Below are 25772 nucleotides of genomic sequence, written 5' to 3'. Positions count from 1 at the left end.
CTGGGGGTTGCTGGATCCTCTGCCAGGGTCTCCACCTTCCTGCCATGGCTGTGTCAAGGTCCTGAGATCACCGACGAGCTGGTACGGGTCCTGCGTCGGCGCCTGGACGAGGCCACCCTGGATGTCATCACAGTCATGCTTGTTCGGAACTGCAAGCTGACACCCGCTGATGTGGAGGTCAGCTCCCTCCCAGCCTCCAGCGGCCCTCCAAGGCTCGGGCGCGGGGACTGTCTGCGTTCTACCTTCTCCATGCTGCTCTGACGCCCCTTCCCACTCTCTGCAGTTCATCCAGCCCCCCGGCAGTCTCCCCTCAGAAGTGCTGCATCTGGCCCTCCCTGCCTCCTGCAGGCCCTGGCTTCCTGCCCTGGCCTGGTACCTGCGGCAGAACCTGCTCATCTTCCTGCACTCTCCCAAGTACACAGACAGCAACAGCCGCAACCATTTCCAGGTGAGGTTCAGCCCCTCTCCACACTCCCTCTGACGGTGGAACCATTCCCTGCGGCTGCCGCAGGTGACCTTTGCCCATGGACCCATATACACCCCTGCCTCCCCCACCCCTTATACCTTTATTGTCTATCTGTGTCTTCCTGTGCGCCCAGCGGTGCCTGTCCACCATTCCCCGCTGTGGACACCATCCCCTGATGCTCTCCATCCGTCCGCTTGGGCTTAGTTCTCTGTGGTGCTTGTCTCCCCAGCACCCGCTACCACCACAGGGCGGCCTCCCTGACTTGGACATCTACTTGTATAACAAGCCTGGTGGACAGGGCACCGGCGGCAAAGGTACGCTGCAGGGCGCAGGTCTGTGCCACTGCTGAGTGCTCGAGAGCCTTTTCCTGCCTTGTGGCTGATGGGGCCTTGCCCAGCCTTGCAGCTCAGGGCGATCTGGAGGTGTCGGACCTGAGCCTTCCTGTGGGTTTCTGCAGGAGTTGCCTGCATCACTCTAGCCTTCGTGGATGAAGGGGGGAGCCCCATCTCACTGGCATCATGGCCCCCCTCCTCTCCGGGGCCCCTCGACCCACTGCAGGAGGAGGAATTTGAGCAGCTGACCCAGGTCATTCGCTGTCCAGTCGTGCCGGACAGGTCTTCAGGTGGGTCAGCAGAGGAGGTGTTGAGTTAATGCCCTGGGAACCAGAGGCACCCTCACGTCACCCCCGTTCTTTCCTCCAGCTCACAGTGGGGCCCCATGGCTTCGACTGGACGTGTGGGAGAAGGGGAACATCAGTATCGTGCAGCTGGAGGAGAAGCTCCGGGGAGCAGCCCGCCAGGCCCTGGCCGATGCCATCATGGAGCTGCGGCTGCTGCCAGCCTCGCTGTGTACTGAGGACGCATCTCCAGGTACGTGGCTTCCAGAGAACGTGCCAGGTCCAGGCAAGACCATGTCTCTGGTGAGGTGGCAAAGGTGGGGGTCCAGGAAAGCATCTCAGAGGCACCCTCCGAAGTACGCGTTCACAGTTGTCCTTTATTTTCTCTGCGTCCGCAAGGTGACGTGCCAGCAGAAGTGCACACACGCAGTCGTCCACCCGCTCCAAGAGGGACACCTCCTCAGGAGCTCCCTTCACAAAAACACGTAGCTTTCAGTTGCATACACCGCCACTGGCTAGCAGGTGGCATAGGGGCACCTGTGTTGGGGCTAGGCCGTCTGAAATGGGCACTGACAGTCAGTGACAGGAGTCTGTAATGTCTCATGTGCACAGGAAGTCTCCGGAGCGGGCCGTTGGAAACCAAGAGCCCTGCAGGCCGAGCTAGCACCTTTCCCCCTGGCCCTGGCCCTGGGGAGCCTGTGACTCCCCCCAGCAAAGCTGGCCGCCGTAGCTTCTGGGATATGCTGGTAATCAGAGGATGGGAAGAGCTGGTGGAGTCAGCGTCTGCCTTCTTGCTTGTCTCTTGGCTCCCCTCCACCCCCCGTAGACCTTTCCCCAGATGGCTTGTTACATAAACGGTTCTGTCCTTTCGGGGTGTGCAGCGGGGCAGGTTCTCTCTGACAGAGAGCCTCAGCTTAGCAAGCGCCTTCACTGCCCTTTTTCTCATGGGGCCGTCATAGCTGCCCGCAAGAGAAGTAGGGCTTTTACCAGTGAGGGTGCCGGGGCTCGGGAAGACTGAGTGCTGCCCAAGGCCAGGGCCTGCGCCTGGGCCGCCAAGCCCCCCCACCCCCAGCTCTCATTACTGGTCCACGACGCCCCCATCCTCCACGCCATCCCCCTTCCCAGCAGCACTTCCTCATTCAGTGCCTTGCCCCCAGAGTAAAACAGAATGTGGGGACTTGGGTTCCCCCAAAACAACTGATGACATTGTCCTGGATCGGCCAGAAGACACCCGGGGCCGGAGGCGTCACAAAACTGAAAGTGTTCGGACTCCAGGTGGAACTGAGCGGGCACCAGGCCCAGATTCTGGAGCCCAGAGACAAAGGTGTGTGTGTGTGTGTGTGTGTGTGTGTGTGTGTGTGTGTGTCTGTCTGTCTGTCTTGTGGTGTTGCGTCGGGGGGGGTGTGAAGTCACGGGTGTTGGATTTGTGTCACATGTGGAGGTGAGGCTCTTACTCTCGCTGTATCTTTAGACGCAGGACCATACAGCTAGAAGAGGGTGAGGTGGGGACCCTGCAGCCTGTGTTTGCTCATGTGACTCAGCGCTGGATGGAGTTTATGGTTCAGATTGGTGAGACCCCAGCCCCCTCGTCCCTGTACTCAACCCCATGGCCTGGTCCCCATCCTGCAGCCTCACCGTGACTTCTCTGCCCCGGTTCCAGGTTGTGCCTCAGTGTCCAGGAGCTCCACCCACATGGTGTCCCGATTCCTCCTTCCATCTGTCCTCTCTGAGTTCACCACTCTGGTCACCTCCATGGCTGGAGACACCAGTGTCCGTGTCTTTGAGCAGCATTTGTGAGTTTGGGGTATTCTGGGGGCTGAGCTCGGACGGGTGGGGGCTAGGCAGTGGGAGCCCCACTGAATGGGGCTGTGCATGGATGGTCTGCTTTCTGTGCCTCCCATCCTCCCTCCAGGGGTTCAGAGCCAGAGATCTTCAGTCCTTGCTCCCTTGGACAACTGGGCCCAACGCCACGCCCGGCAGTGGAGCGGCATCTGCTGCTTCTGGGAAGGAACTTCTTGCAGTGGAGGAGACCAACCCAGCAGGGTGAGGGCATGGCCTAGAGGGGTTGAGTTCAGAGTTCTGCGGGGCCAGGGTGGGCTCAAGGGGATCTGCCTCCAGACCCTAATTGAGCGCTCCCCCCATAGCTGCCAAAGCCGTGCAGCGCTTTGAGCCGGGAGGCGACGGGAGCTCCGGGCGAAGTGCTCCCCGGCAGAGGTTCTTGCTGCTGGAGGTCGTGGACAAGAAGGTAGATGGGGGGCCAGGGGCTGGGTGGGAGAAGGGGTTCAGTGATGTCACTGACCCTGACCCCGGACTTCCAGCTGCAGCTGCTGACCTACAACTGGGCTCCAGACTTGGGAGCGGCGTTGGGCCGAGCGCTGGTTCGCCTCGTGCAGTGGCAGAACTCGCGTGCCCACCTCATCTTCTGCCTCCTCAGCCAGAAGCTCGGGCTCTTCCATCATTACGGCCAGTTGGACTTCCCGGTGCGGGATGAAAAGGTGCCCGTTGCTCGGGCTCCCTCCTCTAGTTCTGGTTCCTAAGGGATTAGTTCAAGGAAGTGCCAGTCCGGAAGCAGGGGAGAGGGGACAGACTGAGGGCAGAGGTAGTGGGGAGGGAGCATCTGAGAGAGGAGGCCGTGGGGTGGGAGAGAGGGTCTGAAGGCAAAGGCCATGAACCCATTGTGACGTTCCATCTCTCTCAGGAGCCAAACCCATTCCTCCTGCCAACCATGGAAGCAGAGACCCTCATCCGGAGTGCAAGCCCCCCCCTGAGCCGCGAACAGGGCCGGCTGAGTGCATCCTCTCGGGGCGGGGGCCCCCTTCCCCTGGACACATTCCCCTTCGATGAGGCGCTGAGGGATATCACAGCTGCCCGCCCCAGCTCTTCACTCGGCCCTGTGCCCAGACCCCCTGATCCTGTCACCTACCATGGACAACAGTTCCTGGAGATCAAGATGGCAGAGCGCAGAGGTGAGGGCCCTGGGCCAGGCAGGGGCAGTCTGTGCAGTGTGGGAGGGAGAGGGTTGACAGCTCTTGGGGGTCGTTATTAATGCCTGCACCCCACAGAACTGGAGCGCCAGATGAAGATGGAGAACCTGTTTGTGACCTGGCAGCAGCGTTCTGCCCCAGCCAGCATGCCCATCAGTGTGAGTGGCCTGAGCCCGTGTCCTCCATGAGCATCCTGTGACCCTTCCCTGGCCACCGTTGTAGCGCTCACCGCCTCATCTCCCCAGGCTACAGAGCTGGAGACCCTGAAGCAGTCATCCCGCCTGGTGCATTACTGTGCAACGGCCCTGCTCTTCGACCCAGCTGCCTGGCTGCATGGGCCCCCCGAGACCTCTGGGCCCCCCGAGGGCCCGGTGAGGCTCCAGACTCCTGGGTTTCTCCCACGGGACCTCCCTTTACCCGCCGTGCCCTCCATTCCTCCACCCCCATGGTGTGGTTGACAACGGCTAGAGCCTGCCTTAATCTCCACTCCCACAGCGGCGCCATCGCCCCGAGTCAGGGGCTGGGAGCCGGGAGGCCCCCGCAGGCTGCGAATCCTCAGACGCGCCTCCGCCAGGAGCCCGGGAGGAGCCTTGGCTGAAGGAGTTGAGCTTGGCTTTCTTGCAGCAGTATGTGCAGTATCTGCAGAGCATGGGCTTTGTGCTCGTGCCACTGCGGCCCCCCTCACCCGCCCGCAGGTGAGTCCCTTCCTCCTCCCCTCCTCCTCCCCTGCTCCTCCTCCCCTCCTCCGCTGCAGGCGAGGCCCCGCACACCCTGCCTCTCTTTCCCCGGGCCCCATCTGAACCACGTGGGCCTTGTGCATGCCCACCCCACCGGGCCGAACGCATCCACGAGGGTCTGGGCCGCCTCCACGCGGGCCTTGGGCACGTCCTGTGAACCCCACGGCCACACAGGTGTGCGCACAGCTATGCACATCCTCACAAGCTCACGCCCACATATGTCTTGCATGCTGACTGGCTGGTGTACATCCGCGCACGGGAAGCTCCTAGGCTTCTGGATCTGGGGCTTAACGATTCCTGGCCCCATCACCGCAGGGGCCTCTCCGGGTATTTCACATAGTTCATGGCCATGGAAGCCCTGCCCTCACCGAGTTAGCCTCCCTCACCAGGGACCGCTGCCCAGGCCCACCTGCGTCACTGTCCCCCGGCCCGTTCTAAGGCAGTCGTGACAGGTCAGAGTCTTGGGAAGTAGGCAGCTCCTCTGTCGCCACCTTTCAGCTCCCCTGAGCACAGGGACACGTCCATGACCACCCTTCCTGTCCTGTGTCAAATCTCAAATTCCCGTTTCTGTGGCCCCTGCTTTACGTTCCTCTCAATATCTGAGCCTCCAGGTTCTGTGCTCCCAGACCCTTCCCAGGGGCTGTGGGAACGTACCTCTTCGTGTTGCACACAGTTACTTTTGTGTACGAGTTGTACTTCCTTACTCAGGACACCACCTGGCCCAGAAAGCCAGTCCCAACTGTTCAGCGTTTCTGAAACCAGCTCTCCAGCTCTCAGGCCTCCCTCCCTCTTCCAGGCATTAGGAAGAGAGGACAGGCCTGTTCCTCTGGGACCCCGCCCCTCTCATTTCTGGGCACCAGGGCCTGAGGAGGAGCTCTGCTTGCTGCCCTGACCGGTCCCCCTAAAGGAGCGTCTCTGAGAGACTTTAGTTTCCATACTTTCCATTCAGTTTGAAGCTCTTCCCAAAAGTCTAGGTTCCTTTTTTAAAACAAAAGACCCTGGGGGCACCTGGGTGGCTCAGTCAGTTGGGTATCCGACTCTTGGTCTCAACTCAGTTGGTCTTGATCTCAGGGTCATGAATCCAAGCCCCACGTTGGGCTCCACGCTGGGGATAGAGCCTACTTTAAACAAATAAAATAATTTTTTAAAAAAAGACACTGGGATGAAAAATACATTTCTGGAGCCAAATTTATAGTCAGCCCTTCCTCTCTCACCAGTCTTTAACCATCACAAATCACTGCTTAAGTCTTGTTGCAATTTCATTGAGGATTAAATGAGACATTTCTTTTCACCAGAGGCTTTGACACAGCCCCCCCCCCCCCACCCCCAGACTGCCAGCAAGAGTCCTGGCAGTTTATAGCTCCTGAGGTAATGAGTGCGTCCTCCTGGCCCTTGCTCTTTTCCTTGTTCACAGTACCTTCCCTGCTTATCTTCTCCCCTTACCGCTGAGTAGAGTAGGTCTCTGGGACCCTGAAACTGCCATTCCTCAGTCAAAAGAGAACTCCTTTTTTCTCTCAGAAGAAAGTACCTAAGCAGGGCATCAAGCATGTCCTTGAATTTTCCTCCTGAAATCTTAAACGTGCATCAGCCTCTCCTTCTCCCCCACCCCCACTCCCCCCACTGCGGGGCTATCTCCATCCCCTCACGGTGTCTCCCCGTAGTCTCAGCAGCCTCTCGTGCCCTAACCTGACCCCTCTCCGCTCACTGGTGGAAAGGGGCCTGCTCTCCTCCCCCCCCACAGAGCGCTCCTCCAGCTTCCCCTTAGACCAGCAGCTGCCGTGGAGCCCTGCTGCCCCGCGGTCTAGACCTGGACTCCGGTCCCAACCACTTACCCAGTGTGGTACCCCAAGCAGGTCCTTTCCCTCTCCTGCCCTGTTTCCAGTCCTACAGAACACTTGACCATGAAAGTGACTGTGGGTCTACTGGCCAGACTGCTTCCCCTGCTGGCCTGCCTCATCCTCTTGCCTCCTCTCTTCTGCAGCACCAGCCGGCTGCGGGCCATGGCCATCCTTGGAACAGAGGGTCGCGGCTCCTTCTCCTGCCCTAAAACCAAGACCGATGGGAGCCCCAAGGTATCACATCATCGCGTACCTTCCCTGACAGTGCAGTCAGTGATGCCCCAGACCCAGGAATCACTGACCCAAAGGACTCCCCTGCTGGTTCAAGACTCGTGAATCCCCAGTGCTTGCCCATGAACCCTAGTCTCTCTCCTTTCTTCAGAGCACTGGCTCTCCGGTCACCACCTACCACCTGCAGCGGGCACTGCCCGGGGGCATCATCCTCATGGAGCTGGCTTTTCAGGTGAGCAGGGAAGAACAGTGAGTGGGGAGAGCCAGATCCACCTGTCTCTTGCCCTCCTGACCTCATCTTCATCCTCTCTCCAGGGCTGTTACTTCTGTGTCAAACAGTTTGCCCTAGAATGTTCCCGGATCCCCATGGGGCAAGCTGTCAACTCTCAGGTATGTGGTGGGGACAGAGGGGAAATAGGGGGTCTCGGACATAGTGCATCCCCAGTGCACTGTGCCCAGTAAGAGGAATACACAGGTAGTCTGGGCCGGTGGTGATCTATTGCTTGGGCTGGCCAGGCCAGTGGCCGTTCCGGCGCCATGACTGGGTCATCTACCCATCAGCCTCACTCTGTCAGTGGGCCAGAGCTATATTCCACCGTAGCACTGGAGGCAGAAGGCAGTCCAGCACAGTGGCCTGCTCTGGTCCTGTGTTCATCGTGGGACTGACAGGAGCCCAGCACCATGGTCGATCCATTAACCATAGATGGCCAGTGAGGACCTTAGAACATAGCAGGAAATCTGACACATGGGTACGTCGATGCCATGGGCAGTCCTGGCCTGATCTAGAGCTGGAGACAGCCAGGCTTTGTCAGGATCGCCACTAAACCTTAGAATGAGGACCAGAGTTCCCAGCCACACAGCGTACCCCTGGCACTTGGTTGTTATTTATGTCCCTCTCTGTCTCCTTTGGGGCAGGGCCTCTGTATCCATGAGGGCCCAGCTCCCAGGAGTGCACAGAATGAGTCAGGATCGAGTGAGGTCAGGGACCTGAAGCCCTCTAGACTTCGGTCACCAGGCACGTCATGTGAGGGCCTGTGCCTTCTTTGTGCCTCTCATTTTGTTCCTGAGATCAGGATCTGACTGGGCCTAGTCTGCCTGACTCCTCTTATCTGGATAGCTCACATCCCAGCCCGGGGATGGTTGCCTTTGACTTGAGTGTGGACACCTAGTCCAACCATCACGGGATAAGGTGACCCAGAAAAGCGTGGTGACTTTGTGTGCAGAAACCTACCTGGGCCAGAGTGCTCCGGAGGGAGCACCTCTGACGGACAGGTACGCTTTCACACTTTGCTGTCATGCTGGTGGGAAAGACCCAGCCCCGTGACACTCTCGAGCTTCTTGAAGTCCTTGTGGTTTCCTGCCCCTGATCTCCATCAAGCTTGGCTCTCCCTGCCCCTGCTTGTGTAATCGCTGACTCTACATAGATTTCTAAATTGCTGAACTGTTGCCGTTGTTACTAAGTGCAGAGTATGCATACTCAGCGTAGAAGAGAATTTTCCTCCTGCTGTACCCGTAGGGGACCTACTTAAGTATATGTCCCCTGCAACATGCCAGTCAGCGGCAGGACTGGGGCTGAAGTCTAGGTCTGTGGCTGAGAGCCCTCGGCTAACATGCACCATCATGCGCCATCCCTGACATGAAGTCAGCAATGTCCCTGAGCCTGAATTATGTCCCCCCGGCTTTCCTCTCTTCCCCTTCCCCTCCTCCACGAGCATCCTGAGGCCTTTCCACTCTAGTGCTCATGATCATCATAATCCATGGGCCCTTCAGTTTACCACACACTCTCTAGCTTTGCAAAGACCTCTGCTTTATCTCCGTGTGGATGAGGGAGCTGAAACCGAGACATTGTGACTCAGTCAAGGCCAGACAGCTGCTCTGACCCCGAGGCTGTCACTTCTTCAACAGGCCAGTTCTTTCCTTTCCTAATAACTCCTGCTTCCAGTGCTTCCAAGGGCTTGGGCCTGTAGATCCTGCCAGCCCAGCGCCACGGATCCAGCCGCTAACACACTCTCGGTGACAATGACTTCCACCAGGAAAGCACCAGCTCCGTGTTTCTGTCTGCCTTTCTTCCTCCATCCATGGTTCATTCATTCATTCACAGATCAATTAGAGGAGGCCCACCCTGGCCTAGCCCTGGCAGGATGTCCCAGAGGACGCTTTACGAACGAGTAGGAGCTAGCCAGATTTGGGGAGCAGGGAGAGCAGCATTCCAGGCAGAGAGAACGAGCAGGTACAAAAGTATGAAGAGAACATGTGATGTACTGGGAAGAGCAGGTAGTTTGATGGGAAGGTCAAGCTGGAGAAATGGGAGGAGCCAGGAAAGACTTCCTAATACACATTCCATGCCTGGCCTCCCCTGGCCGCCAGCATAAAACTGTGGCACTTCACTAGATTTTCCATAACACCATCTTCCGATGTTCTACATTCTTGTTTCTGTGGCCTGACATTGGCCGTCCTGTCTGCCTACCGCTAGAACGTAGACTCCTTGAGGGCGGGGTTTGCTCTTCTCCCAGTGTATCCCCAGCGCCTCGAACAGTACCTGGCAGGCACTAACCGGTATGTTTTGCATCAGTGGATCTGTGCCAGACATTAGCAGAATCTGGGGTAGAGTAAAAAGGCCTCTCTATCAAAACAATCATAGTTTTATGTAAACAGAATGACACTTCTGTATGAAAAAGGGGATACACTGAGGACAGCTTCCCACAGAAGTCATTCCGGCAGAAGGGGGTTCCCCTGGGCCCAGAGCAACAGGGGGAATCTTGAACTTCCTCTTCCCGTGGAAGAGGGAGAGAAATGGGAACGTGCCAGGTGGCTTGCTGGGCCCTGACCCGGTCCCCACCCCCCCGCCCCCCGCCTTCCGCCCTCCAGCTGTCCATGCTGTTCACGGAGGAATGCGACAAGGTGCGGGACCTGATGCATGTGCACTCGTTCAGCTACGACTTCCACCTGCGCCTCGTGCACCAGCACGTTCTGGGCGCCCACCTGGTGCTGCGGCACGGCTACCACCTGACCACCTTCCTGCGGCACTTCCTGGCCCACCACCCCGACGGGCCCCACTTCGGCCGCAATCACATTTACCAAGGTCGGTGCTCAAGGGCAGGCCGGTGAACCAGAGATAGACCACAGGGCATCAAACCAGGGCCGATGGGACCACTTCCTGGGACCAGACCTCCTCACCTCCTGTCCCGTATGGTTAATCTCCTTAATGTCACTTGGCCCATGTTCCCGTGTCTCTGGTTTGTGTCTTAAGTTCTTCACCCTGTTTCCTATCAGAGTTTAGATCTTGACCTCGGTCTGTCTGTTCTGAGCCACTTTGGGCCCATCTCGATGTTCTACAGGACCTTAGGAGTTCCCCAGAAAAACAGAGCCAGTCCACCTGTCAGTCAGAGCCTTAGGAACATCCGTCCCCCTCTCCCACCTATTCAGTATGTCTGTCGCAGGCTCAGCATCTCCTGTGACTTGCCCCTCAGGGACACTGGAGCTCTCCACACCACTCATCGCTGCCCACCAGCTGTATAACTACGTAGCTGACCATGCCGGCTCCTACCACATGAAGCCATTGCGGATGGCTCGGCCAGGAGGCCCAGAACATAACGAATATGCCCTGGTATCGGCGTGGCACAGGTGAAGTGGCCGGGGGCGGAGGGGGGCACCAGCATGTGCTCTGGCGGAGCTGAGGTCAGGGCCATCCGGGCAGTAGGGAGACTGGTGTTTTCTCGAGCCCCTGGCTTCATTAGAACCTCAGGACTGGCATCTTCCCCACCCCCACTGTACAGCTCTGGCTCCTACCTGGACTCTGAGGGGCTTCGTCACCAGGACGATTTCGATGTGTCTCTGCTGGTGTGTCACTGTGCTGCACCCTTCGAAGAGCAAGGAGAAGCCGAGCGGCATGTTCTGCGGTCAGCGGATCCCCCCCCGCCTTGAGTGTGCTCGTTGCTCAGCCTCCCCTGTACCCTTGCTCTCTGTGTCTCTTGCTCTGATCACCACATTCCTACCCCTTCCCCACCCCAGGCTGCAGTTCTTCGTGGTGCTCACCAGCCAACGAGAGCTCTTCCCCAGACTCACTGCGGACATGCGCCGGTTCCGGAAGCCACCCAAACTACCCCCTGAGCCAGAAGCTCCTGGGAGCTCAGCTGGTAGTCCGGGGGAGGCCTCGGGATTTGGTCTGGCCCCTGGACCAGCTCCCCTGTTCCCCCCACTGGCTGCAGAGGTGGGGGTGGCACGGGCACGGCTGGCTCAGCTGGTCCGGCTGGCTGGAGGACACTGCCGTCGGGACACCCTCTGGAAGCGCCTCTTCTTGCTGGAGCCTCCGGGGCCTGACCGGCTACGGCTGGGGGGGCGCCTGGCCCTGGCGGAGCTGGAGGAACTCCTGGAAGCAGTCCATGCCAAATCCATTGGGGACATTGACCCCCAGCTGGTAAGCGGCTGTGGGTTCTAGAAGGGGCTGATTTGGATACTAGGGATTCTAGCAGCAGCCAGGGGAGACGGTGCAGAGATCTCAGGTGGCTCTGAGACAGCAGATCCAGCCCCATGGACCTTCCCCTAGGACTGCTTCCTGTCTATGACAGTCTCCTGGTACCAGAGCTTGATCAAGGTTCTCCTAAGCCGCTTTCCTCAGAGCTGTCGCCATTTCCAGAGCCCAGACTTGGGAACTCAATACCTGGTAAGTCTCTTTGAGCCTCCTCTGAAAGGGGAGATGTAGCCAAAGGCCTCATCAGAGAGAGAACAGGTCCCTGAAGGAGCTCCAGCCCAACTAAATGAGGTCTGCTTTGGCGGGAGGCCTAGATGGAATGGGGTCCATGTGAAACCCTTCAAGCACTGAGCACCAAGCCTCGACATAGGAATTGTGAGAACAACCTAGAGCTCTGACCTTAAAAGCTCACAAAAAGGGGCGCCTGGGTGGCGCAGTCGTTAAGCGTCTGCCTTCAGCTCAGGTCATGATCCCAGGGTCCTGGGATCGAGCCCCGCATAGGGCTGGCTCCCTGCGTGGCGGGAAGCCTGCTTCTCCCTCTCCCACTCCCCCCTGCTTGTGTTCCCCCTCTCACTGGGTCTCTCTGTCAAATAAAATCTTTAAAAAAATAAGTAAAAATGAGCTCACAAAAAAAACAGACCTTTGGCTAGAGATCCAGAGGGCCAAGCTCTGGAACCTCATCAGTGGTTGGTCTTAGGGGCTGGAATCCCAAGAAGGACCTCTGTGGCTTTAAAGCCTCGTTAGCCAAAGTGTGGTTTTCACCCCAGCAGCAGCAGCAGCACCTGGGAGTGTGCCAGTGTGCCAAAATGCAGAGTCTCGGGCCCCAGCTCCGACCCGCTGACTCAGCACGTGCCTTCTAGCTCAATCCCCACATGCACGTGAGAGGCTAAGCACTACCTGGGCCAGGTAGAGGGAAAAAAGGCTCAGGTGGTGGCCGGAGAGCATGGGGGCTGAGAGACTGAAGAGGTGGGCCTGGCGAGAGTGGTGGTTGTGGGGAGGAGGCATTCAGAAGACTTCCAAAAAAGTAGGCATTGGCCCGTAGGGAGGGGTCCCGCAGCACTGCTTGTGGGGAAGGCCAGCTTCAGGGTGTGAAGGGGCGTCCCGGCATGCTGAGGTGGTAAGGCTGCAGTTGTGCAGGGGGGTTGAGCAGACGGGGGTGCTCCTGTGGGTGGTGGGAGCACTGAAACAGGAGTGGCTTTGGGGGAAGGGTGAGGAATTGGGTCGGAGGTCCATGAGGCCCTCCCAGGACCACACTCTAGAAGGTTGAGGGACCGGAGCTCAGGAGAGAGAGAGACCTTGGCAGCATCTGTGTGAACAGGTGGTCACTGAAGCCTAGGAGTAGAAGGAATCATCTGGAAGAGATCACAGAGCTGAGCAAAGGGACAGTCAGACATAGGGGGACAGTCCCAGGGGAGGTCAAAGAGATACAAGACTCAGGACAGGGGGCAAGGAGGGCTTGCGCCAAGGGTAGAGAACTCTCCATCACTGACGGGCTTCCGTGTGCCAGCTCTGTGCAGGACCTCTAGCTAGACAAGCGCTGAAACCTTCCAGTCAGGCGCCTCCCCCTCATTTTGAGGAGGCTGGTCGGGCTGCTGGGGAGCCAGCGAGGATGAGGGCTGCGGTTCAGTTCAGAGACAAGGTCCTGGGCAACCGGAACGCAGGTGGGCTCAGGTGTGGTGATGGAAACAGGCCTTCCTCACACCGGTCCTACTTCCAGAATGCCCTCAAGGAAGGTGAATGCCGCCTCAGGTGACAAAGACCTCACTCCCCATGTCACTTTGTCTTTCACCGCAGGTTGTGCTGAATCAGAAGTTTACGGACTGTTTTGTGCTGGTGTTTCTGGATTCCCACTTGGGAAAGACGGTGAGAACAGGGGTGAGGGGCTTTGTGTCAGCCTAGTGGGAGGCTCCCCCCCTGGAGCTTGCTGAGGTTGGGGAGCCCTGTTCCCCATGCCTCCCCTCCCCCCCCACCTCTCACCACTGCACCCCTGCCATGTTCCCCACAGTCTTTGACAGTGGTTTTCCGAGAGCCCTTCCCGGTACAGCCGCAGGACAGCGAGAGCCCCCCCGCCCAGCTGGTCTCCACCTACCACCACCTCGAGTCCGTCATCAACACAGCTTGCTTCACCCTCTGGACCCGCCTCCTCTGAGGCCCAGACCAGTGAATGTCACCGTTCCTCGAACCATGGGGGCCTGGAAGATTGCCCACTTGAAGCAGGACTGACCAGCCCTTCTGGGCCTGGACACTGAAGGACACCAAAAGCTTTGTGACTAGATCTCAGGGGTCTGCAGCCCCAGCCTCACAGTGAGAGCTGCCCTCCTGAGCACTTGCCACTGCTGACCAGCCCAGCGCTCCAGAGGGGCAGATCAACTCCCTGAGGTGCGCATCTCCTTTCAGGCCCCTGGGCCCTTCCAGAAAGGGACTACACCTTCCTACTCAGCTGGTGTAGTCCCAGGAATTCACACCAGGTGGCAAGCGCTCACCCAGGGAGCTCCTCTGCCTGAACGCTGCCTCCAAGTCTCGGATTGCCGTCAGCCACTCCACCCCCACGTTGAGCCCTCTGGTATTAATTTCCCACTTGAACATCATTGCTGGACGTTGCCATTGAGATATGACACCTTGGTTCCAATGTTAGCCCTGCCTCTGAAGCCTCTGTGACCACAGGCCAGTCCCTCAGCTCTCTGACCTGCGGTTTGTGGTGTATAAATGAAGAGGTGGACTCAAAAACCCCCGTGTGCACAGGAGAGTGGAGCACTTGAGTGTGAGCCGTACGTCCCTTCTCGCCCTGGGAGAGCGAGCGGTTAGACACTGTCCCCCACCTGCCCAATCACACACACACACACACACACACACACACACGGGAAAATGTTGAGCAGGTGGTCTTTAATTCAGGCGATGCAGGCTGCTCGGCGCCCTGTCCCACAGAGGCAGGCGGGGGCAGGGCAGGACCTCACTGGCCAGCCTGTGGGCAGCCCTGCCTATCCCAGTACGAGCGAAGCCAATTCAAGCCCTCTACTGTGTCTCCTGAGGAGAGAGGGAGGTGGCCGCGTCTCAGCTGGTGAGGAGAAAAGCAGCCATGTCCAATACCTGTCCCTCCAGAGCTCCCTTCGCCAGGCCCTGGCCTGGGGCCCCAGCACCACCCCCCTCACCTTGAGGCCGGTACTCGCAGCCCACAAAGCCCCTGTAGCCTTCATCCTCCAGCAGCTGGAACAGATAGGGGAAGTTCAGCTCCCCGGGGCTGTCAGGCTCCCCCCGGCCCGGGACCTGTGCCACCTGCACGTGCCCTAGACACAGACGGGGGCAGGTGTGGGGCCCAGGCTCCAGCTGAGGCCTGAGGAACAAATGCGAGGGGGCGGGGGGTTTGAAGGGGTGGGAGCACAGCAGACGAGGAGCAAAGACAGACTCCTCTCACCAACGAGGGGCAGGAACTCCCGTATGTTTCCTGTCAGGTTCCCATCCATGATCTGCCAGTGGAATAGGTCCTGAGTAGAGAACACTAGTCAGAGATCCTGCAGGCCCCCTGGTCCCCCACCCCATCCTCCCCAGATGTGGGGAACATGGGCCTTCTGAGAAGCACTCCCTTTCTTCCACTTACCATCTGTAACTGGAGGTTGGGTCTTCCAACCTTCTGTAAGATGGCTGCCGCTGGGAGAGAAACCGGGGAGGGGGCCGTGAGACCCAAGGAGAGCACAAGGATCAGAGGAGGCTGGGGGGGAGGGTACAGGGCTGCGGTCCTACCCTGCTGGGGGGTGTCCAGGAAGTACCGGGGGTCAGTGATGCGGGTATTGATGGGCTCCAGCAGTCCCACGAGGCTCTCCTAGCACCACCATGGACCCGTGAACAGCGCTCTGCTCCAGTTCCGTTCCCCTCCCGGCCAGTCACTGGTGAAGGCCCTCACCGTTCCCTTTGAGCTGGGCTAGGGCCCAGCCTCGTGCCTCATTTGCTCGCCCCGCTGTGCGCCCCCTCCACACACGTAGGCATTCACGTAAGTATGCGTGTCTGTATGTCCTTGGGTCTCACCTGGGCCAAAACCCCAGCTGCGTGCCTCAGGTTCTCCAGAAAAACCGTCTCCATTTCGCTCCTGACTGCTGCTCGGTCAGCCCCCTGGGGTACCCGGCCAGCCATCAGGTGAACCCTGGGGGAACGTGGCACTGGAGGAGGCTGGGGAGGCCATCCGGACTGCAGGGCCCTCGTTCTTCTGGCTCCCGGTGTGTGCCGCCTCCAGCTGCCCTCCCAGCCCCCCACCCCCCTCTGGCTGGGCTGTCACCTGCCCTCCTATGTCAGCCTGAGATACCTTCTGAGGGTCACCCCATCCTCCCGCCGCAGAGACCTCTCATTTAGCCCTCCCTGTCTTCTCTGCCTCTCCTTTCCAGCGGGCCCTCTCCTGGGGCTACAAGCATGCACGACAGCCTCTCTCCCTAACAAGTATTTTGACCCTTTCCCTTAAGTATTCCGAGCTGCCTGTCTCCAAGCCTTGCATCTGTTGCTTAAAGTCTTCCCATCTGCTTTCGGCCCCCAGCACTCACCAGTAATGACCCCTGTTGCCGGTTCCATCTCAGCCCGCTTACCCTCAGCGGGGCCTGACATTTATTTGATCAGCCCCACTGTGCCTCTTCCACCTCCTGCTGCCATCTCCTGATCCTTCTTGGCCACACCCAGCTCCAAAGGGCCACATCTCCAGCCTCAGGAACTCTGCTGAGCACCCCAAGCCTTCTCTTGTCTCTGGCCACTGCATCCTCGCCTCCAGTGCTCCTTACATCAAGCAAATGCCTGTTCATTCCTTTTAGACCCAGCTCAACATCACTACCTGTAAGAAGCTTCCTCTGATCCCAAACAGGTGCCATAAACTGACCCTTCCTCCAATGGATCACTCCGTAGGTTTACTTTGCTATCTCCCTAGCCAGGCAGCTCCTGGCACGGGATCCCAGCCTGAAAGAGTAGCCAACTGAGAATGACACAGGACAAATAAAACACAAAAGAATTTACAAAGGGCCGGGGGCTGGCAGAGTGGAGAAGGGCCCGTGCGCTGACTCCCGAACCTCTCCAACCTGGCGTTCCGTTCTCCCAGACCCCAGACGTGGGGCAGGGTCTTGGAGGGGACAGGGCAGGATGGGGAGGAGGTGGAGGAGAGGGTAGGATACCTGGGACAGCCCAGAGCCTTGGCGTACAGCACTGCCTGCTCCAGCCCCTCTCGGAAGGCCGCTTGCCTCCCGGGAACGGCCCCCAGCCCCATTTCCCCTTTCTCTCGGTCTCCTGCGGAGAGAACGGGCCTCAGCCCCGGCTCGCGTCCTCGGGCCTCCCGGTAACCCCCCGCCTCGGCCCCGCGGCGCACCAGGGGGCGTGTTGATCAGCACCAGCCGCAGCCCCGCTTCCCGCGCCGCGCGCGCCAGTGCCTCGGGCTGCTCCGCGTACGGCCAGGCCACCTCCGCGGCCTCGAAGCCCGAGCTGCCGGCCGCCCGGAGCCGCGCGGGGAGCCCGGGGAACTCGGGGAACAGCCACGACACGTTGGCCGAGAAACGGAGTGGAGCCATGGCCGGCCGGGGACACGCGCGCAGGGCAGAGTTTGGGACCGGCCGGAAGGCGGAAGCAGGCGGGGCGCAGCGGAACGGACCTGACCCCGCCCGGCGGGGGAGCGCAGATCCGGGGGGAGGGCGCTGCGGGGCCGGGTCGGGAGGGGGATCGCAGATCGCGTGGGAGGGCGCTGCGAGGCTGGGTCGGGAGGGGGATCGCCGATCGGGGGGAGGGCGCTGCGGGGCCGGGTCGGGCGGGGGATCTCCAATTCCGGGGGAGGGCGCTGCGGGGCTGGGCCGGGCGGAGAATCGCCGATCCCGGGGGAGGGCGCTGCGGGGCCCGGACTTGGCCCGCTGGGGGAGAGCGTCTGGGGAGCCCGACCCGACTGGGGGCGCGCTGGCTCCGTGAGCCGAGCCAAGAGCCCTCTGTGCCAGCCTTTTTTGGTTAGAAAAGTAGTGTGGGGTAAAGACCGCGGATGGTTCAGAAAAGTGACATTTTTCGAGACTGGAGAAGGGGAAACGTGGGAGAGGTGACAGAACCGAGCGAGAGGAGCTTGGCCCTGGTGTGGGCAGGAGAGCCCCCCGCTCCAACCGCCGGAGGGTAGACGAGCGGGGCGGGGGGGGGGGAGGGGAGGCTGGGGTCCCCTGGGCTGAGAGCCCGGAGATAAGGCAAGAGAGAGCTGGCCCGTCCTGAGAACCCAGTTAAAAGTGAGGAACGTGAACTTTAACAAATACTTAGTATTTACCCTCATTATAAAAGTAGTATCTGTTCATTATGCAACGTTTGAAAGCTACACGACGAAATCAAGAACATTTAAATCACCAGTCATTACACCACTAATCGTTAACTTTCCCTTACAGATTAAAAAATAAAAAGGGTTTTTTTCTTAGAGAATTCTGATCATACTGTACATGCAGTTTTGTTTTTTTTTTTTTAAGATTTTATTTATTTGACAGAGAGAGATAGCGAGAGCAGGAACACAAGCAGGGGGAGTGGGAGAGGGAGAAGCAGGCTTCCAGCGGAGCGGGGAGCCCGATGTGGGACTCGATCCCAGGAACCTGGGATCATGACCTGAGCCGAAGGCAGACGCTTAACGACTGAGCCACCCAGGCGCCCTGTACATGCAGTTTTATGGTCTGCTTTTTCATTTAATATTTTGTTACCATTTCCCCGTGTTCAATATCCCTCAAAGTCGTTGCATTCGCTGTTCATTGTGCCATACCCGCAGCCCAGAATTTATCCTACTGCTCTGCTGATGGTCATTAGGGTTTTTCAACATTCGTGTGTGTGTAATGCACCTCTTGGCTCCATCTCTGAACTTTTTTCTTAGGTTCCTTTGAGATGTCCATTACAGTATTTGCCAGCCCAAAGTCCTTTATAAGGGAAACTGGCCTCACCACTGGTCTCTGCCCTGAGCGGTTATGGGTGGGCTGTTCCCTCTTATCCCGAGCTGATTGGGCCACAGGAGGACATCTGATCCAAGGGCAGCCAATGCCTTTGCCGGCCGAAGACCCATTACTTGCCTAGTTTGGAAAGATGATCTGGCCAATCGGATCCTCTTTCTCAAAGTTCAAAGAAGTACTGAGAAAGTCAACTAAGAGGCAGTCTTGCCAAAAAATGTGGCTGTAGAAACAAAGTAAGGAGGAGTCGGTAAAGGAATGCTAGCGCAGACAGGGGGGTAACCAAGCACGAGAATACTAGGGGTAGAGGTAGCACGTTGAGAAACCTCTGCGTAGAGTTTCTCGGGCTGGCAAAACCCACAACTACATCGGGTCTGTGCACTTCCCAGGCTGGGATGTTTAGACTTTCCGGGGTTTCTGTGTCTGTAGCCTCTTAATGTTTCTTGAGAGAATGCGAATGAGTTTATTTCATCCTCAATAACACGAGTGATTGGGAAGATTCCTAAGGTTGGAATTACATAGTCAGCCAATAGGAACATGTTTAAGGTCTTGATGCTCTGCTAAATTGCTTTTCAAAATTATTGCAAGTTTATACTCCACCGGTACGTGAGCGGAAGTCCTCTTGGTCTGTTTTCTGCGCTAGCTTTGACAGAAGGAAGCTCTAAGGGCAACATTAGGAGCACCCGCAGGAGCACTGCCTGTTCTGTCGCTGCTGGCCTCTATCCCAAGGCAGGCCCACTTAGACACCTGGGGTCCAGGCGGGCATCAGAGTTCATCCAAGCAGCCAGCAAGTTCCATTTCTTCAGCTCTGCTTCTAAGAACAGACCGCCACCAGCCAGTCCTGATCACCTGATTTCTTGCCCCTTTGCAGCTTGTGTTATACTTGGAACTTTGACTTGTCCTGAAACGTGTTTCTTGGGTATAGTCCAATCAGGATGTGACCTCACTAAGTTTAATATTTTAATCAATCCCAACTTCAGCATGTTTGTAGTCCAATGTTGACCATGCAGAATAACTAACATCTAAGGAAAGTAATTCCTTTTTTTTTTTTTTACGATTTTATTTATTTATCTGACAGAGAGAGAGAGAGCACAAGCAGGGGGAGTGGGAGGCAGAGGGAAAGGGAGAAGCAGGCTCCCTGCTGAGGAAGGAGCCCGACGTGGAGCTTGATCCCAGGACCCTGGGATCATGACCTGAGCCAAAAGCAGACGCTCTACCAACTGAGCCACCCAGGCATCCCAAAAGTAATTCATTTTTAACACTTCACTGTAAATCTCTAAGTGTGTAAATTCTACTTAAGACTTTAAAAGCACCACCATCTGCTGGGGTCCGCTCCTTTGTGTGTATACCCTTCAGGGCAGCAAAGATGATGTATAATAAGAACTAGAGGGGCATGACTCACTTCCCCCTTAATTTTCTTCAACACCTTCATATAATACATCAAAATAAATGCAAAAGGAGGACAATGCCCGTGAAAATTCTTTTCTTTTTTTTTAAGATTTTATTTTTAAGTAATCTCTACACCCAATGCGGGGCTCGAACTCACGACCCCAAGATCAAGAGTCGCATACTCCACCAACTGAGCCAGCCAGGTACCCCGGAAATTATTTTCTTTACTCACTGTTTGACTTTCTACCATACACCACTTTGCAACATAGGCATTACACTAAGTTATTATTACAGATCTTGATTCTTTGCATTTAACTTTTAAGGAAAGAATTTGGTATGACAATGAGTTAAGATAACAACTTATAAATAGTTACATGGCTGGTGGCTAAGACTTGAGTGTAGAGTTTAGAGTCTTGTTCAATCACTGGATTGCACTTGCCAGTGTGGTTAAAAAATACACAGCTCATGTGAAATGCAAATCAAAACCTCAATGAAATTCATTTTATACCTTCCAGATTGACAAAAAATTTTAAGTCAGACATCAAATATTGGATTGGATTTGGAACAACTGGAACATTTATTCACTGCTGGTAGAAGTGTGTGAATCACTACAATCACTTTGGAAGACAATCTGGCAGTATCTCTTAAGGCTGAACATCCATATACATTTGATCCCGCAGTTCCTTTCCCAGGGATATCCCGTGAAGGAATGTTTGCACAGGTGTACCAGGAACCCTGTGTTTTTCATAGCAGCACTATTTGTGTAGCAAAAATACGGAACTAACCCCAATGTCCACTAATATATATAGAGATGAGTCGCAGGATAGCCATCCAGTGTTGTATAGAAAAGTGAAGAGAAAGCTGATGGCTCAAATAATACAAGTGAGTTTGCTCTTGTATTCATTCCAGTGATATATGAAGAGCTTAGTGAAGTTTGGGTCAAATTGGAAACATCAGTGTGAACACATCAACTGGATAAATCTCAGAAACATAATCCTGAGTGAAAGAAGCAAATCACAGAGAAATACATAGAGTGTGATCCCATTTATACAAAGTCCAAGGCAGGGAAGACCAAACAATATCTTGGGTAAGGATACGAGCAAGTGAATAATGACTGCAAAATTCAGGGTGACAGCAAGCTCCAGACAGGGAAGGAAGAGGGGAGCATCGGAGGTTTCAATACTGATGACCATCCCCTTTATCTTACACCAGCTGAGATGATCCATTTTATCACTACTCTTTCTAGCTCACATCTCTTTTATAAATACCATTTTGCATCTGTTCCATATTTAATAAAAATGGTTTGTAAAACCTTCTGTAAGCATTACTACCACCTGTTAGCACATTTTGCATTAACATCCTTCTGGTAGCGTCATCTTAATCGCAAGGCTTTTCCTACAGACTCAGCTTGTTTGTAATAGACTGTAATCACCCCGTTTTGGATTCAGTGTGTCACTGTTCTATGTAGTGTTCTTTTATCATATTACCTGCCTAGAACCTGTGGTAGGCAGCCTGTCCAATGGTCCCCCGATGATGTCCACCTCCTGGTCTTCACACCCTCTCGCCTTGAATGTGGGCTGGACCTGGCAACTTCCTTCTAAAAAATATAACAGAACCTCAGAGATTAGGTTACAAAAAGGCTGTGGCTTCTGTCTTGGGCGCCCCCCTCACTCTTTCACTCCCTCACTCAGGAAAACCAGCTGCCCTGTTGTGCGCTGCCTTAATGGAAAGACACAGGTCAAGGGGCTAATGTCTCCAGCTAACAGCCAGGGAGGACCTGCGGCCTGCCGACAGCCGTGTGAGGGAGCTCAGAAGCAGATCTGCTGCCATTAAGCCGCAACACTGTACCTCGAACAACATCTTAATTGCAGCCTTGTGACAGATAGGGTTTGAATCAGAGATACCAGCTAAGCCACACCTGGATTCCTGACCTACAGAAACTCTTTGATAGTAAATGTTTGTTGTCTTAAGCCACCAAGTTTTGAGGTAATTTGTCAGCAACAGTGGATAACAAATAAAGGATCTCTTTCTTCTTCTGGAATAAGTTCCCTGGTTTGAGGAAACAATGTCATTTCTACCACTCTTGCGGTAAATGGGTGCTGCCATTTTCTTATATGATTCTGTCATCCAAGTCTCAGTGATTGGTCAATGAGTGGGCACCTGACCCAAACTGGATCAACCATATAACAGGCGGGAGGCCTGTTACAGACATTGTAGGTCACCTACCCAACATCTGTTCCCTCTTTTCTCCTTCCTAATAGAACCATAGCTCATGGGGACAGTCGGCCAGAGAGAATAAAGCTAACATACAGAGCAAAGTAGCAAAGAAAAACCGAGAAGCACCGTGTTCAGCACTTGGAACCTCTGTAAGGGAATCAACCAGGCTGGCCTATTACTTCATCTTAACTCTTTCTAAAAACCAGATGTCCCAGAACGAACTTGCTTTTTTCATCCCAAGATCCAGCATGGTGCACATTTCAGGAAACACTTGGTTCTCTCGGTAAAATGTAATTTCCTCAATTTAAAGACCTGAACCCTGGACACTGGGGCTATGTATTTATGTCATTTTCTGAATTTATCTAATTTCATATAGCCTGTAGCGGAGTCTTTATCTTTTGAAGTCATGAGTTTATGCTGATATTTTTCATTTCACCCCATCTCCCTTAAGCTCTTTCCTACCTTGTTCTAATACAGGAGCATCTTCATTTCTATTTAACTTTATTTTTTGAGCTACTGGTCTTTATTTTTATTTTTTTTAAGTTTTTGTTTGTTTTTTAGATTTTATTTCTTTACTTGACAGAGAGAGAGAGAGAGAGAGAGAGAGAGATAGCAAGAGCAGGAACACAAGCACAAGGAGTGGGAAAGGGAGAAGCAAGCTTCCCGCGGGGCAGGGACGACCTGAGCCGAAGGCAAATGCTTAACGATGGAGCCACCCAGGCGCTCCTGAGCTACTGGTCTTCTATACAGCAATGTTCAAATCGGATTCCACATATCATGTTCTATATTTTCACATCCAACCATGTGTTCAGTTACAGGTGCCTAGATGTAAGAATATCAACATTCAAGTGTTACTTCATTATTATTATTATTTTGAGCTATTGAAGCTGCATTGCTAAGGCTTTGGCACTGATCTTCCCTGCTTTTCTCAGTATGCCAGCAATAGTCCATATCACACAGATTCCTGATTACTTGGAACTGTGTCAGAAAGGAAGCTAAGTCTTTGGTAAAGTTTTTCTTTCTTAGTTTTCTCTTGTATCCAAGCACATCATAGAGAAATATCCATGGTGCATCTACATTAGGACTCTCCCACTAAAATTTCAGCACAGTTATACAAAATCATCTTGCACAAACAGTACATTGAATCACATCATTATACAAAATAGCATGGAATCATTTTATGAAATTTGTTTGCACAAATGATCATATAATATTCTTGGAAGGGTATTATCATACTTGCTGTTTCATGTTATACACCCTCATCTTGCAAAGGAGATTTCCTATAACTGGCCCTTTAGTTTCTATTCTATTACTGGTGGTTGGATCACATCCAGACACTCTTCTTGTGCCCTTCCCTTACATATGCGTGCTATTAGTGACACACAAGGCCCTTGGCAGTCTTAACTAATGGAGTGTTAACTAACCAGACACCCATCCACATGCAAACTTTAAACTTGGTTAAATTCAGCCAGTGTAATCGGGCTCCCTGCTCGGCGGGAAGCCTGCTTCTCCCTCTCCCACTCTCCCTGCTTGTGTTCCCGCTCTCGCTGTGTCTCTCTGTTAAAAAATTAAAAAAATGAAAATTCAACCAGTGTATGTGTGACTCAAAGGGTACAGGTGTGAATATTCAAAAAGCTGGTTTTTACATTGGAAATTTTGAAAAATCTCAGTAACCCTGACTACAGAGTCCTATCCTTCCCTTGTTTAATCTTTACACACGTGAATTCTACTCTTGGTGTGTTATGTATATACTTTTTGCTGCTTGTTTATTTTTCAACATACATCAGACATACATAGGAAATACATTTTTAGGAAAACACAAATAAACTCAGTCTACCTTACTATTCTCTTCCCCTTTCTTTGGCCATTCTTTTAACTGCATTTTATTCCAAAATATGTAGATTTTTTAAAGATTTTATTATTAAGTAATCTCTACACCCAACATGGGGCCCAAACTCACAACCCCCAGATCAAGAGTCCCACGCTCCATTGACTGAGCTAGCCAGGCATCCCAAAATATGAAGATTTTTATCATTCCCCTATTGGTGGACAAGATTGCCTCCAAATCATCACTATTACCAACGGTAAGCATTCTTGTATATGTTTTGTGTGTGTGTACAAATACGAGTATTTCTCCAGCATCCATCCCATAAGTGGACTTGCTGGGCCATAGGACATGCAGCTCTAATTCGGGGCACCTGGGTGGTTCACTCAGTTAAGCGACTGACTCTTGGTTTCAGCTCAGGTCCTGATCTCAGGGTCATGAGATCGAGCCCCACATCGGGCTCTGTGCTTAGCACAGAGTCTGCTTGGGATTCTCCATCTCCATCTCCCTCTGCCCCTACCCCCTGCTCTCTCTCAAATCAATAAATACATCTTTAAAAAAAAAAAAAAGAAAGCTCTAATTCACGGCTAAATTGCTCTTCAAAGGGTTTTATCAATTTGCATTCCTTCTGACAGTCTATCAAAGTACCTGTTTCCCTACATCTTCATCAACACTGAATCATATCAGTTTTTAAGATTCTTGCCAACCATGGGGCACCTGAGTGGTTCAGTTGGTTGAGTGACTGACTCTTGATTTCAGCTCAGGTCATGATCTCAGGGTTGTGAGATCAAGCCTCACGTCGGGCTCCGCATTCATCGGGGAGTCTGCTTGAAATTCTCTCTCTCTCTCCCTCTGCCCCTCCCCACCTCTAAAATAGATAAATAAATCTTAAAAAAAAAAAAGATTCTTGCCAACCTGAAGGGGAATAAACATCTTTTTTTTTAATTTTTAAAAAAGATTTTATTTATTTATTTGAGAAAGCGAGCAAGAGAGCACAAGCAGGGGGAGCAGCAGAGGGAAAGGGAGAAGACTCCTCCCCTCTGAGCAGGGAGCGGATCATGACCTGAGCCAAAGTCAGCTGCTTAACCAGCTGAGCCACCCAGACGCCCCAGAAGAAACATCTCTAAAAATCAAGTCCTTCATCATTACTGAGATTGAACATCTTTCCAGATGTTTATTTGCCATCATTATTCCCACTTCTGTGACTTGCTTACTGGTAGCCTTTGTCCGCTTCTCAACTGGATTCTTAGTGTTCTCACGAATCAGTTTGTGGGTGCTCTTTATAGAAATTCCAGACATTACGTCTTTGGCTCTTTTGCTTATCTTTCACTTTATTTAAAGCAACATTTGCTGTTCAGAGTGGTGGAGGAGGGCCGCCTTACCGTGGAGCTTCCTGTGTGGAAGGAGGCCTGCCCTCAGTCTTCCCGGGGCGACGCAGTGACTCCCGAGGTTGGTAACTTGGGCAGAAAGGGGGAGCCAAAATGCTCAGCTCAGTCCCATCCTCCCCGATCTCTGTGGGAGAGCATTCCTCCTACTCTGCCTGGGGCCTCAAGTGTTATAGGCCGGCCCTCACAGGGCTGACCTCAGGACGGAATGTCAGCAAACCTGCTTGCCTGACCTAAGCCATATTGTCCCAGATCATAAAAGTAGTGTTTGTCTCTCCATCTGTCACACTCCTGTGTCTATCTCTTGATAGGTTCTTGGATCAGTCAGAGTCCAAACAGAAAACAGATGGCACATTCAAATTAGGATAATTCAGGAGATTTTAAAAAGGCACCATTTATGAAGGTGTGGGAAGGGCGTAGGTGAGACACTCAGGCTAGCCCAGCAACCTAGGGCTAGGAACAGCGGGTCTGCCACCACTGCCAGGCCCGGCAAGGTGAAGGGGAGGGGGACACGGTGACTCAAGTCCAGGAGGAGCGGGTCCTGTGGAGAGAGCTGCCCTCCAAGGAGCAGAAGCCCTCAGTTGAAGGACACGGGCGCCTTGAAGTGGCCCGCAGGGAGGAAGCCCAAGAAATACATAACCTGACCTTCCTCCCCTCCCCCTTCCAAACTCTGGATAAACCAAACAGATAAGCCAAACCAAA

The 25772-nt window shown here is 54.4% G+C and overlaps 2 protein-coding genes across 4 annotated transcripts in view; one reads left to right on the top strand and one right to left on the bottom strand.

The window, feature by feature from the left end:
- Positions 1-14070, top strand: part of SZT2 (SZT2 subunit of KICSTOR complex) — a 50348-nt gene extending 36278 nt beyond the window's left edge. Inside the window, exons 47-72 of one of the 2 annotated variants that reach the window (XM_028123273.2) lie at positions 59-177; positions 284-448; positions 696-780; positions 924-1088; positions 1168-1335; positions 1695-1828; positions 2240-2406; positions 2554-2651; positions 2743-2875; positions 2995-3125; positions 3227-3327; positions 3401-3562; positions 3781-4048; positions 4145-4224; positions 4312-4437; positions 4562-4761; positions 6785-6875; positions 7024-7104; positions 7188-7262; positions 9741-9954; positions 10343-10496; positions 10649-10771; positions 10884-11289; positions 11419-11535; positions 13138-13206; positions 13349-14070. In XM_028123273.2, the coding sequence (XP_027979074.1) occupies positions 59-177; positions 284-448; positions 696-780; positions 924-1088; positions 1168-1335; positions 1695-1828; positions 2240-2406; positions 2554-2651; positions 2743-2875; positions 2995-3125; positions 3227-3327; positions 3401-3562; positions 3781-4048; positions 4145-4224; positions 4312-4437; positions 4562-4761; positions 6785-6875; positions 7024-7104; positions 7188-7262; positions 9741-9954; positions 10343-10496; positions 10649-10771; positions 10884-11289; positions 11419-11535; positions 13138-13206; positions 13349-13492 (3776 nt within the window). In that variant the 3' untranslated portion in view covers positions 13493-14070. Of the gene's footprint in view, positions 1-58; positions 178-283; positions 449-695; positions 781-923; positions 1089-1167; positions 1336-1694; positions 1829-2239; positions 2407-2553; positions 2652-2742; positions 2876-2994; positions 3126-3226; positions 3328-3400; positions 3578-3780; positions 4049-4144; positions 4225-4311; positions 4438-4561; positions 4762-6784; positions 6876-7023; positions 7105-7187; positions 7263-9740; positions 9955-10342; positions 10497-10648; positions 10772-10883; positions 11290-11418; positions 11536-13137; positions 13207-13348 lie in introns of both variants that reach the window. The other variant, XM_028123272.2, reaches the window with a different exon arrangement.
- A 139-nt stretch (positions 14071-14209) lies between these two features.
- Positions 14210-16929, bottom strand: HYI (hydroxypyruvate isomerase (putative)). Of its 2 annotated transcripts, none has more exons than XM_028123186.2 (8): positions 16676-16929; positions 16485-16596; positions 15364-15478; positions 15082-15160; positions 14939-14988; positions 14756-14825; positions 14493-14627; positions 14210-14398 (listed from the first exon to the last, which is right to left on the bottom strand). In XM_028123186.2, exons 1-8 carry the CDS (start codon positions 16872-16874, stop codon positions 14322-14324), a joined length of 837 nt encoding a protein of 278 aa, XP_027978987.1. In that variant the 5' UTR covers positions 16875-16929; the 3' UTR covers positions 14210-14321. The 2 variants fall into 2 exon arrangements, with proteins under 2 accessions (XP_027978987.1, XP_027978988.1); XM_028123187.2 differs by having other exon boundaries at positions 14210-14367.
- Positions 16930-25772: the final 8843 nt, after the last annotated feature.

The sequence above is a fragment of the Eumetopias jubatus genome, unplaced genomic scaffold, assembly GCF_037043125.1.
Source record: "Eumetopias jubatus isolate StellerSeaLion01/CBP00866 unplaced genomic scaffold, mEumJub1_p1.0 scaffold_4, whole genome shotgun sequence".
NCBI classification, from domain to species: domain Eukaryota; kingdom Metazoa; phylum Chordata; class Mammalia; order Carnivora; family Otariidae; genus Eumetopias; species Eumetopias jubatus.
This window is presented reverse-complemented; position numbering and strand designations above follow the sequence as displayed.